Here is a 14440-nt window from a genome sequence, read left to right on the forward strand (position 1 = left end):
CCTAATAAACAAACATGATATCAGACATCAATCATACCTGTTTTCAGTTTTTTTATCTGTAACTACCTAACGTTTTGTTTTCTTTTTCACAGAATCACAGAATGGTTAAGGTAGGAAGGGACCTCTAGAGATCATTTAGTCCAACCTCCCCTGCTCAAGTAAGGACATCTAGAGCATGTGGCACAGGGTGCATCATCTGGAATCATCTAGATTTTTCATCTGAAATAATTAGGATAACTAGATCTTTTCATATAAAATCCCRAACCAGAATGGGGCCAGTATTAACCTAATACAATTCAACAAATATCATGTTGCAATTTTACTACATACATTGTCTAGAGTTATTTTTTTCAGCTCTTTCCCAAAGTGGAAGTCAGAGTTCTATCTTTCTATTTTTTCCAGCTATTTGGATCACTGCTGAATTTAACCAATATAAATAATAATAAATTGATGTGTTTAATTCAGGAAATGTGGGCACTTAGCTCCTAAAAATATTAAAGGCATAGAGAATTCCCAGGACAAGTTTGTTGTAGCAGCAATTCTCATTTGTCAAAGCCTTTGGTGAGCACTTTTTTGGTGAGCACACAATATCTAATTGGCTTTTGTTCCATTTATACTTCTCACCATCAGCCTRTATCATTGAGCTTGCAGTTTAATTATGATTTGTGTGGAAAATGTACTTTAAGCTTGTGTTGGAAAGTGCTCCATTTAGTCTGTGATCTGATACTTTATTTTTATTTTCTACTCTTCTTATACAATGAGAAGCAGACTGATTTTGTATTCATCTTTTCCAAACCATTCATGACTTTTTTATACTTCTGTCATCAGAGTAAAGAGAACATTTGTTCAATCTCCCTTTATTCTGAAATTGTCTATATCTTTGATTAGCATGTACTTTCTCTCATTCGGCAGCTTATGAGATGAGTATGGAAAGGAAATTTTATGTAGCACTGAAGATGCATGGCACAAGGGATTTATACAATGGCGTATATTCTACTTCTCCACTGCTCTCCTACTACCTGATGCTCATTTCTGACTGCTAGTGAGCTCTGAGGTGATGTTTTCAATGAGCTATTCACCAGGTCTCTGAGAAGCAATAACAAATTTAAAGCCTGGTTCTGTGTGTGTGTAGCTATGGTGTTTTTCCCTGTGTGTTACTTTGCATTTATTGACACTGCATTTCAACTCTAACTTTATGACCCAGTCACTCAATGTCATGAGATCCATCTGCAGTAGTTCACAGACAACTTTCATTTTTACTGCCCTAAGGAATTTGGCATTGTTATCAAAGTTTATTGACTTCCTTGCCCCACTTTCTGCATCATTCTTGAGTACTTTGACATGCACAGGGCTGAGTATGGCCCTATTCAGGAAATTTTTGTCACTGTGTATCATGGAATAAAGGGGATTAACCTATTAATCTCAAAGATTGGTAAATGACCAAAATATAGTAAAATATGAGCAATATAGGAGCTGATCAGCATCTACATAAGAGCATGTAGTTCTTGAGAAGCTCTGATTAGGGATCTGGTCAACAAYTTTTTTGGAAATCCAGTACATTATGTCAATTAGATCATTTATTCCTCCAAAGGGCTTTTTTTATGGGACAATGCTTTCCCCGTCTGTTATTATTAATTCTTCCTCCTTCTATCACCATATTTGTTCCTGTATCTTCAAACTGAACAATGACTGATTTTGATAGTTTGCTTACTACAGGAACCAGACCACCTGTCCGCTGTTTTCTTTTTAATGAAAATTGACCGTTATCACTGTTGATGTTACAAAGAACTCAGAGGTAGCTATAAAATAAACCTCCCTGAGTTCTATTTAAGTGAGCTAGCTCTCCTACTGCACACCATGTTATGGAACTTCAAGAGCAAGTCAAAGAGTGACATAAAGTTTGCCTTCCCAAAGACCTCTTCAGATTTACGTTGCAGCACATCATGGTTTAGTTGCCTTAAAATTGCTTTTACCGGCACTTGGAAGAGACAGAAAAGGCAAGTAGCAAGTCCAATGAATGTAGATAAATTACATAAAACTTTTCCAGATGTTCAAAGTTTCCTGTTTTGATGAGATGCCTCAAGATCTCCTGTCTATGGTTTCCTTGGTTTCCTCTAAGGACACACAGTGAAGAGCCTCCTTGCCAAAGAGCAGCCCCCATTYTAATTGCTCGGAGGAGTTGGCCTGTATTTTCTCTTTACCTACCTTYGTCTCTCAGGAGGTATACTTCAGTTTCTGACTTCATGCATGGAGACCAGAAGCAGCAGCATCTCCTGTGTCGTAGAAAGAAACTTGGATGCTCACACAGGGAAACCATATATTGCAAGYGTATGAACTCTACCAGAGACAGGTGGTATAAATGATCTCACCGAGTCAGATATGACTGGAGAAGCAGCTTCTGAAATTCATTAGGCAGTGCGGCCTGTTAGAAAGCTGCCTGGTTCTGGTAGGGCTTCACTGCAGTCCTTGATAGCTTATCTGCCCAGTGGGAATCCAGCGCAGAAACCTTTAACACATAGTTTAACTAGGAATACCTGAGCAAACTGATAACATTTCTGTTTTTATGGTAGTCTTGCTTCTCATATCTCACAGCAGGCCACTTCACAACACATTATAGGCACCTGTGTGTGTGTGTATGTGTGTGTCTATGTACCTCCAACCGCACATTTGGGTAGCAGCCGGAAAGAATTAAACAATATCATTCATACTGCGAGAAACTATAATGGGAAGGATGGCTATAAAAGAAAACAAACTGTCATACAAGAGTTTTTCAAAATTGCCTATATTGCAACTGCAGAATACTTGTATTGCCCAATTTTAGACATTATAGCTGAGAGAAGAGAGAGGTTACCTGACAAGCATATAAACTCAAACACATTTTTGATGATAACATTCCTTCTTTGACAGAGCAAAACCAGCCCCCACTATGGCTCAATCTAGAGTCATTTGTTCTGTTTTGAATATGGCAGATTCATAGGCAAGTACAAGCGYCCATGGCAGAACATCTGATAAACATGCCATCAGATGTTAATCGATTAGAAAAATCAGAATTRCAATGTAGAAGGAGCTCCTTTATCTAACTTTTGTGTGATATACTAAAGCTCCTAAGTCCCCCTGACAATTTGCTATTGTTTTGCTATTAAAAACTTGAGCTCAGCCCTGCTGCCTTGTACAAATGTCAACACTCATACGAATTTAAACCAGATATCGGTTATTATTTAAGCCTATTTTTATGTGATTTAATTAGTGCTAGGTCTAAGCTAGTGTGACTCTTAAGGAGCTTGCTTTTGAAGTGCATTTCTTTGTCTAMAGCACCTGAAAACCCTGTCTGAATGTTCCTTGGGGAGGAGAGGGAAGAGGAGAATAAGAGTAGTGTGGTAAATGCAGAGACTAAATCTTACTATGCAGTTCATTGTATCATAGAACATTTCCTAATATGAGCTAATATGTTTTGTATTTGAGTTGCTTTTTGTTGTTTTTAACCACTGGCAGATACTCAAACATAAATGTTGGTAGGGAAAGGTTTTCTTCTGTTCATATMATTTTCAAGCCATGTTTGTGGATTAGCATAAACTAGAGTAGTAATATCTTTACTCTTAGCTAATAATAGTCAGGTATTCGTAACTTATCTGTAAAGGAGAATATTACATCCTGATTCCTACTATTCTCTAATTCTATTCTTACTTTTAGTCACCTCGCTGAGATCTTAAACTAGGCACCTGTATTCCCATACCGTAGTTTGCTTGTCTTTAAATGGGTACTATCTTATGGTGTTGTAGTAAGTTCATTCAGGTATTGTTTTTCTTGTACATGAAGAGTAAGAAAAGATGAAGTGGAAAATAAATAATTCTTACTGCTTATAATCAAAATGCATTATTTGTGGCCATTTTCACAAATACTTAACCATTATTGTTGTAAATAACACAACATTATCAATATTTTAATCTAATAAGGAGAAAAATTACCTCTGACATCCTATCAGCAACTGATATCTTCCATGATTGCAGTATAAGCAATGAATTTTTTTTTAAAGTGTGTTTAAATACATGTCCAAGATTTGCGATATGCTGAAGCTCTGAAAGGAATATACTCTGGTATATCCTACACACATAAGCAGTCTCTCTGGGGTTCAGAAATCTTCCCAAGCAGCTTGTCACAAGTCAAAGTGAGTCCATTAGCTCTACTCATTGACAGACTTCTGTCATGGTTCTAATTTCATTAGATCCCCCTCTTCTTTTTTTTACCACCTTCTTCTTCTCCCTCTCCTTCATTCTGTTCTTGAACTTTTAATTAGGAGGTTGCCTTTATTTTGCAGAAGTGATGTCCACAGTGCTCATTTAAATCACTGAGAAGTGATTGATATACTGTAGGGTAAAGCACTGTATTCTAGCCAGCATGTTTAAATACTGTGTTCGACCTTTTTACGTAATGAGACTTTCATTTCATTTAAAATATAGAACATACCCATCACACAACAGACAATCAAATAAATAAGATTAACACATGGGAMTTTTTTATTGCTTTTGAATGAGTGGATGACAATAATAATAATAATTGATCCTTTCTGAGGAAGTGACTCATCTGGAGTACTGTGCCCCAACCTAGTCTGGGAGGGATGCTCTGACAATTACCTTGTTGTGCTATTAGAGTACCGAGTTGAAATTCTGTGGCCTGTGTTACAGAGGCTGCATTAAACATTTTAAGCCAAATCCTCCAGCTTTGTATTCTAAGAAGATATAGTTTTTTTTCTAAAGATCCTGAAACAAAAACAAGTAGGGGAATAAGCAGCAACTAAGTTTTGCACGTGAGAGAAAGCATGCCTTTTTCTCAGCCCTGATCAAACTGGTCGGAAACAGGAAACAGCACCATGAGAAAGTCCATTTAGCAATCTGAGCGCTAAGACCTTCCTAAAGGTCAGTGATATGTTTGCTCTAGTGGAGAAATAAATTTCCAGGCCAAGTACGGCCAATAATGATTCTGCTCTTGGTTTGGGAAAATTAGATGATCAGATGCAGCTTTTAGTGTAAAGAGGAAAGGATACTGGTGAGAGCAGAACTTCATAAAAGCAGACAAAAGGCAGAATTTTTTTAAAAAAAAAAAAAAGCCTAACTGGTTCAGTCTTTTCAACATGCTCTTCTCATCTCCCAGCACTAGATAGATATTCAAGAGGATTATTTCCTGCAGTATTGGCTAACAGCAACCTCACTGCATATTTTAAGAATATAAATTTATTTTAGTATCTGTGCTAACTCACTTCTTCCCTACTAATATAAGACAAAAGCATCAGTAACTTCCTGTCATTGCGTTCAGAGTATTCACTCTTCAATCCATTTCAGTCCTGAGTTGTAGCCCATGGGGAACTCTTTGCTACAGCTCTCAATGGCACAGCCAGACTGGGCTGACTCTGAGTCATGTAACTGAGATAGGTAGGCAGTGGCCCTAAAGCCTGACTTTAATTCAAGTCAAATCCAATGGATTTGAGGAAGATGAAGGAAAGAAAAAATATTTCTACAACATTATGTGATTGTGATGAAATGCTGCTAACATATCCTTCTGTGTTTTCTTGATAGTTTTTCTTGTTATTTGTCTGCTTCTGTGTTTCAAGATTACTAAGTACTTCAAGGTTGGGACTTRTGATGCAGACATAGTACATAATTATTTACAGTTATTCTTAATACTGTCTCTTTCTCTCCATATTGCATTTTTTAATCTGTTGTTACTTTCATGATATATGTGTAGTTAATTTTTTTTTTGCCTGATAATCTTAATTATAGTTCTATTTTGTTGACTCATTAATTAAAGCATATTTACACAGAGATCCTAGGATCCTATTTCTCTTATATATCGTATTCTGATTTACTTCAAGGCTTTAATAGCCTTTAAATGAAGGAAAAGGTTTTACAATTCTCTTTGTGGAGCATTAAAAATGGTAGTTGCAAATAGGCTTCTAGGAAGATGAATTAGTGAAGTTCTTTTCCTTCCTTCCTAAAAATGAGTTAGCTCTTCTGAAAGAGAGCTTCTTCCTGAGAAGATAGTGAACATGATTTATATTTAATACATTTTAACCTTTTTTTTCTACAGTAATTTTATGCTTGCTACATATTTTCCATTGTAGAAGTTTCATTAAAGAAGTCTTACCAGGCTGTGTATCTACACCTTTTGTTTTACATATAACCATCTTATTTTAGAAGTTTCTTCTTTTTTTCTTGCTTTCTTAAACTTTGCAGGGAAATTGACAATAGTTAAAAGATTTTACAGAAAAAAAAACTGTGTTTTACAGGTTATATTTCTCATATATTACAGCTACAGATGAGAAATAAATATTCTTCAGCAGTTATCCATTATAAGGAAGTCCAGGAAAATCCATATTCAATGTGATTGCAAATTGGATGGACTGGAGCTATAGAAGAACATGTAGCATAGTCAGTCAGATATTTTGCATCTGAGATATCTTGCAAATCTAATTTTACTATAACATTGTATATTTGCTCTGACAGCCTTATTGCTTGCTGAGACTTTTTTCCCTTTATTTGGACAGTACTATGTTCTTGAAATGATGCCTACACAACTCTTCAAGGTAGTTTTATGGGAACAGAAGTGTCCTATTGTACACCTGATCTCAAAGATTAATCCAACAGCTTAGGACACAGTTTCGTTTAATTTTATATACCCCATACGCAGTGATATATCTCCTTTAACCAGCTGAATGTATTGCGATGCATAAAACAAATAGGAGAGCAATCATATATATTATAAGAACTGATGGTGATAAAGTCAAATAGACTGAATTAAATCAAAATGATTTATATCATCAATTCAAATAAAAAAAATCAATCTGCAGACAAGAACCTTGATTTAAATAATCATTTTAAATTTATTTAATATTTTTCCTCATTTTCCTAAGAAAAGATTGATCTGTGTTATCTGGTACCAAATAAAATACATTAATTTGCAAGTATATATATATAGCCAACTCAGATCGGTTCTCTTTTAATAGGATAGATTATAGTGATATTCATTTATAAAGCAATAATACAGCAGTGCATATATTTGCTCGGATGATTAGTTATTTTAATTTCTTACAACTTTTCATAGTTTCTAACCATTTAATGATGGTCAATTATATAATCTAATTTCACTTCTATTAAACTAGGCATTTATATTTCATGCAGATGTCCGTATCTTAAGCCTGGAGATTTTACTTAGACTAAAGCATTTAAGTCCTCTAGAGACTATTCTGTCTACATAGGAATCTAATAGAAGAGCCTAAAATTTCACCTCTACCTAAGGCTATCAGCAGAAAATAGATTATGCAGTAAGTCTTGATAATAACCTCATATAAATGTACCAATATTTCACTAATAAGAAATCTCTTGCACAGTCCACATCTAAGGTGATGATAGTTTCTCAAACCCTGAGCCTGCTAATCAGTATGATTTGGGGAATGTGAGCAATRTTTATCAGCTAGTCATGTAAAAAACAAGATTTTTGGTACCAAAACATTGGTGGTTCTCCAGGACTAATCAGTGTCCTGTATCCAGCCGTGGCCAGTGTCTGATGCGTCTGAAGTTTATCCCATTTTCTTGGCTAGGCCTGCTTTACTTTGACCCAACTTGAAAGATTAATCCCCCTGTGTGAGGGGAACACAGCTCTTGTTGTGGAAAATATTTGATTATTTTATATGTTATTTATTCACCCCAGAGGTGGATAGATAGTGTATCTAGAGCAGGATGTACTGTGCCACTGTACAGCTGGACAAAATCAGGGACACCAGCATCTTCCCAGCTCAGTTTCTTCCAAAGGTGTCTTCTGAGAAAGCTGGCTAGAATGAGCTCTGCAGATGAGAAAGGCAACCCCATGGGCGGGGGTGGATTCCAGAAGGCTTTTATGTCTTCAAGCTGAGCATTGCCRAGATACGTCCACTTTAGCATGTGGATTCTTCTCCAAACCGAGCTGAAGATTCTCACTTGCTCCATTAGATGCTAGAGAATTTAAATGCTCCAGACATCCCGTTCAAGCAGCTTGGTTGTCCCTCTGAATGCTTATTGAAAACAAGGATGAGAAAAATAAATATCTTCTAGGTCATTTAGCTCATGTTTTCTTTAGTTATCAGGGAACAACAGATTTAAGTCTATCGCTTGGTGCCAGGCCRATAGCCAACATTTCCAATATTGAGAAACCAGGCAGCACACACCAGCCAGCTCACTACAAATTGGCAATTAACATGATGGCTGGATGGGTTCACAAGAGCATAACGTTATTAATTAAACAGCAGCTGGGTTAATCAAGATAGCAAAAGTAATTTGTTGGAATAAATATTTTATTAGTATGTCCATCAATAAAGCAAAGGAAGAAATTTTAATTAATTCATTTATAAAATTGTTCACACTGTGGTGGATGTAACTCTGTTTAAAGATCTGGAGACAAGTCCAGTCTGCAGCAGGGTGTATTCCCACTTTATCACTTCATCTTAATTGTGCTGTAGTTATCAGTTGCCCAACTGTAATTGCTAGCGTGTTAGTTACAAGCTAAACATTACTGTCCATTACACCCGACAATAGATGTTCAAGGATTCTTTTTCTCTTTSTTGCTTTATTGTTTTAAAAATATGCATTCTGTCATTTAATCACAGAAGGATATTCATGGGGGATGGGGAGTTATGAAGCTTTCCAGCATGATTAGATATCTGATCTTCCCTTTGCCTACCAAAGACTACATAATTGAGACTGAGCGAATATATGTTTTCATTTCTGCAGCCTTTAATAAATAATCAGTCAGGGGAGAAATGGTATATTTTAAATAAAGATATGCCATAAACATGACACRTAGCTGTGATTTCAACCTGATTGAYTGAGGAATGTTTACCTGCTAATGCTGAGAATTATAAAAAAATACTGAGAAGCAGAGAGAGGCTGCTGGTTTTGAAGAAAGAAGAAAGAGATTAGGTAAAGATACTGCAACAAAGTATGTGTCAAACACTAAAATGAGTGGGAAAAGATTTACTTTAGGGTGAAGATCTATGGCAAGAGCGAAGTGTAAGCTGTTATGACTGCTAAAAAAAAMCACAGACTTGCGAGCTCCATACTTTCTTGGAGAGAAGTTTTACTCTTTTAGTTTTTTCCAGTTGCCTTCTTCATCGTGCCAAGTAGATTATTACATATTAGAGTGGAAACCTCTTTCTATCCTGGGAGGCTATGGTCTGGTGGAATCAAACAMCACCTTCACTAACTGTGAGCATTGCACAGCTCCTCAATGAATGGAAACCATATAATTGAAGTTATACTCCGTGTGTGTTCCCATGAAAGTCAGTGTCAAACCCACAAAACTCTGACCCAAAAAAGTATTTTGCTGTGCTTATAAATCTTCAACTAACATCTCGATTGTAAACTTTATTCATCATGTGGCATAGCGTGGCACATCTCATGTGTACCCCATAGCTGCCATTGCCACGACCCTGTGCGGTGCCAGCAAGCTCTGCTTAGCAGGAGTTATTAACCCAGGCACGACTCTGTCCTAACTGGGGTTATTCTGTGACTGTCTGGGAGCTGCTTGGCACTTAGCTACCTCAGAGTAGCCATACAGTGAAGTTACACGGTGAAACTGTCAATGCTGCAGCCAGCTCAGCTCAGCAGATTAAAATTGGATTAAACTCACACACGCTCTTTTGGAAAGCACCAGTGAGCGGGGTATCCCGAGAGGACTCCGTGGCAGGATGGTGCCACCGCAGCATGACAGCTCTTGTTTACAAGGAACTTGGCTTTAGTGTACTGCAGCTTCATTCTCCCTGGGGAAGATTAATCCCTTGGAGGAGGATTAAGCTACCATGAACTAAGGCCACTTTATTTTTGAATGGGAAAGCACACACAGGGATTTAATATACTTTATCTTACGTGCATTGATTTTTACAGCTTTAGTTAATTCATCTTAACTCCGCTGAATTTCCTGGTGTAGACAAGGTTTTTGTCTGTAGAAAGGCTCTTGGAACTGCCTGCAAAGCTCCTGGTGAAGCCCAACAAGAAAGGCTGGAATGATCTCAGCACCCCCAAAGGAGCTTACACCTGTCTAGATACTATTAAATCACCTCTTTCTCAGATGGMTGATCCGTGACACTCTTAAAAGAACTATTTTAATTAGATTTTTTGAATGGACCTCACCACAAGGATTAAAAAATAATAATAATCTCTGGGTTATTTTAGAAATCTTTCATGAGCAATCTTTTCAAGGCTTTCAGATAGCCTGGACTGAGCACAGCTGCACAAACAGTATTTTCTCAAGCATGACTATGTTTTGGAAGTACAGTTTAATAGGTTTTCCTTGCCTCATGGAATTTTCTCCTTCTTGGTGACAGTCAGAAGGAAACATTTTATCTACATGAAAAAGGAATAAGCAAAATTCCTATTCCTTTTTCCAGAGAATCTTAATCCCTTCCTCTCTATAGCACAAGCCACACAAAAACTGGTTGTGAAGGAACTTCTTCCTGGAGCCACTGTTAAAACACTGGTATGGTTTTTTTGGTTTTGTCCTTTGGGGAATGAGGCTGCTCATTTCTTTCATAGCCAATGTGGTTTACTGACAGGCCTTACTGAGAAGATTTTTCCTGCTTTACATGTTTTACAGTTTAGCAGCATCATGATATTTCACACAATATATTAATTTTGCCATGCAGTTTTTCACAGAAACTCTTCAGATAAYACAAATGGCCACTCCTGTGAATTCTGCAGTAACTTGACTATGGCTTAATTCCTTAGTAAAGGTTTTCATTTTTAACATGCAAATTAAGTGCTTAGGAAGCTAGAGTTARTTTGGATAAAATCATGTGAGTTGTCAAACAAACAAAGGAATGTGAGTAATAGCTGAACATCTAGATCCCAATGTCTTTAAATAGTATTATTCAAAATACTACATATGGTCTCAGTCTGGAAAAGGGGAAAAGATTTTAGAATATAATGCAGCATAGGCAGAGAATCTGCTTAGTTTAGCTTTTTGTGATCACATGCACTGAAATTTGTATAGAAATTCAGGAAATAAAATCTTTTTTTTTTCGAAATATAGTAGTGACACCTGTTTTTATATAGTATTGTATGTACAAAAAGTTAAATATGTGTTCAAAATGCCCTGATGATTGCTTTTCCTCTTCTTTCATGCAGCTCATTGGGTTTGTGTATGCCTGCTACGTGATCAGTATTTTCATGGAGGAAGAGGACAGCTGTAAGTACTGATACACATCTATCCATCTCTGGAGCCACATGATCTGGGGTGAGACTTAGTCTTGCACTAGCTACCAAGATGAAGAGCAAAATCAGAAAAATTGGAGGATGTGGGATTCATGCACACAATTCTTTTTCAAATACATGCTTGTTTGGGTACTACAGATGTCAGGGTCATGCTTATTAAATCCATTGATACAGGTCTGTAAACTACTTGCATGGCTTAGAGTAATACTGCTCGAAAGCGTAGTGCATACATATAAATATTTACGTATGTACATTTAAATTTGAATGAAAGTTCGTGAAGATAGTCTTTTCTTTTTAATGATCATTTTACTGGAAAGTTAATGCAGATGGCAGGTCTGGCCATCTACAGTGTTCAGCACCATTCTCATTGACAGTCATGTCAATGCTTATAATTAACTGGATTGTATATGTATGTGAGCTGCTGACCCTCTTAAACTGCTTTTATGAAGTAAACCCAAATATATAGAGATACAGATAGATAGATAGATATAGGTATAACCCAAATATATTTCCAGCCATTTTGAAAAAAAAAAAAAAAGTGTGAACACCATTTTAAAAGTATTTACTGAAAGTCTTTAAGTGAGCATTTCAAAAACCAGAATATGGTGAATGTTTAACAAGGTTGCTGTGTGCAAAGGGATGATGATGACTGCCTGACGAAGTCCCATACATGTAGACTGTCCTTACTGTCTGTAAGCAGATAGCCAGGATCATGAGAATAATACTGGCTGAGCGAAGAGGAGAAAATGTGCAAACAAGTCTGTTAAAAGAAGGGACAATGGATGATGATGTCAATTACTCTGCCTCATATATATGTAGTTATGCAGTATACTTGTCTTTAGGGGAAAAAATGGAACAAACAGCAAGAATAAAATTCTTTTTACAGCTATAGGATAAATAATATACAATAAAATATTTATTTATAAGTACTTACTCATAAAACTTAACATAGTTGTTTGTTTCTTTGTAGAATTAGCACTAGTGGGTGAAGTGAAAAAAAAAAGGAAATTAAATTACTTCTGATCTGAGAAAAGCATTTGGTAATATCTTGAAAATCTTACTGAAAGTATAATTCAATTCATGCCTCTGATGGAAAAACAGACTTTTTGACTGAAAGCAGTATGAGGAACCTTAAACAAAATATTTTTTTCCATAATATTGCATACTATGCAATATAGTATTGCATTTTTGCAGTTGCATTGTTGCATAGTATTTTATAGTATTGCATACTATATTCTGTTCAGCTCAATAGATAATGAGTGGGAAGGGATCCTAAGTATTCTGTGTACATGGTGTAGTAAGAAACAGTTCAAGAAACCTGGGTGAAAACTGGTGAAATAATACATTAAAAAACAGGAACAGTTGGCAAAGCAACCTGAAATACAGGTCCTAAGGCAGAGGAAAAAGCTAAACATGACTTCGTTAGATAGCTAGGAATTGCTGATTAGTGAGGAACTGGTGGCACAAGGTGACAGTAAAGGACAGGATGGGAGCACAGCAGCAATCTAGTTGGAGATGTATAACAGGGTCTTTTGTTAGTAAAATCAAGAGACAAATACCCTTTTCATCCGCCTCTGGTGAGTCAGGGTTTCACACTGATATCTGGAAACTTAATTAATGACACAATGGCTAACAAAGTTCATGGAGTGCTAGGGTGTCATCAGGTGATTAGGAAGACTCAAAGATTCATTAGGAAGACAGAGATTTCACTATGTTTAGTTAGCAGAATAATACTTCATGGGCATGTGTTTACACATGAAGACACAGGTATGTCTGTAGCTGGGAAGTCAGGCCATTTACTTTTTATATAAGTGTGTCTGTATTCCTGTTGGTTTTGTTTAGTCCTTACTGCTGTGCTTCATACATCAGTGTTCTAGGCCTGTGTGAAATAAATAGAAAAATCCCACAAAAGTGTATAATACATTCTTGGAAAATACAGTCATCTGGCAGAGAGCACATGCAATAGATGCTCAAGCTCTCACAAGAAGGTTATTGTTAAATTAATGGCCTTGCTCACTTACGTGTGCACTTCAGAAGTGTCAAGGCAAGGTCTGTCTTTGACATCCAGGGCCCTCTTCACTTTCCTCTGACTGCTTGCTGATCTTACCAGCTTTGAGAGTTTCACACCATATGATACCAATGGAAATTTAACTCACAGTGAATGGAGAACTGTTGACATATTTTCTAAAMAATTAGATACATTAGATGTTAGGGTGATGCACTATCCGTAATCAACTCAGCACTCCTTCTCTGTAGCAGAATTATATTTACAATTACATTTAATTTCTGCTTGTCTTCACTACTAATGTCAAACCTGACTAAAGTATTTTGTTACCTTTTTTTTCTGAAAATCATTTTACTCATCTTGAAAAATATAGTCTAATGCTCTCTGAATGGTCTTCATTATGATTGGACTCCATTAGCATTTTCGCTTATAGCTTTGCACATCACCTTCCAGTTACCCATGGGAATTGATTTTTTCCCTAACCAGAGGATCATGTGTCAAAGGCGAGCAGATGCTAAAGGGGGGGCAAAGAAGCCGAATGGATGCATCTAGCAGTTTTTACAACCAGGAGAGTTAAATAATTTCCCATTTTGTACATTTTTTTTAATACAAGCTTCTAAAGTCAGTCAACATACATAACCMTTTCTGCTAATTTCTGTCTTAATCCCTATTTATTCATTAGTATCCTGGTGTATGTGTCCCGATCCACTGTCGGGGGAGGTTTCGATACKATCCCAAGAGCGAGATTAAGACATAAACGAGGTCAAATGCCATACAACCTTATAAACTCTATTTTCATAATAGCGATAGGACAGAGAGAAGAAGAAGAAAAGGAAAACAAAAAGGAAAAGAAGAAAGATAAGCAAGCAAGCAGGAGAGATGCAGCAAGAGTAGTTACCACCGCCACTAGTCGAGTTATGTTTCGTCGTCTCTGCCTCGGTGCAGGTGATGATTTTCTTGGAAGAGAGTTGAGAAGAAGGGAAAGAAGCCTCTCTCTTAGCGCGCATCTCCTTTTTTTTGGGGGGGGTAAAATGTAGTCCTTTTATTGTCCCAGTTCTTGAAGAGTCCGCCCACTTTCTTGAAGTTTTTTGCTTTTGGTGCTCCTCTTCTCCCCCGACTCAACTGCCAGCGCCGCTCGTCAGGCTCCGCTGAGCATTGTTGGGGTCTTGGGCTAATCCATGAAGTTGTAAATTGTGTAGAG

At 36.8% G+C, this 14440-nt stretch overlaps 1 protein-coding gene across 1 annotated transcript in view; it reads left to right on the top strand.

Moving 5' to 3' along the window:
• Positions 1 to 14440, top strand: part of NKAIN3 (sodium/potassium transporting ATPase interacting 3) — a 328125-nt gene that overhangs the window by 294016 nt on the left and 19669 nt on the right. Inside the window, exon 6 of the mRNA XM_026036279.1 lies at positions 11148 to 11208. Coding sequence (XP_025892064.1) covers positions 11148 to 11208 — 61 coding nt within the window. The remainder of the gene's footprint in view (positions 1 to 11147; positions 11209 to 14440) is intronic.

The sequence above is a fragment of the Nothoprocta perdicaria genome, unplaced genomic scaffold (assembly GCF_003342845.1).
Source record: "Nothoprocta perdicaria isolate Ctin4 unplaced genomic scaffold, notPer1 scaffold_175, whole genome shotgun sequence".
NCBI lineage: Eukaryota > Metazoa > Chordata > Aves > Tinamiformes > Tinamidae > Nothoprocta > Nothoprocta perdicaria.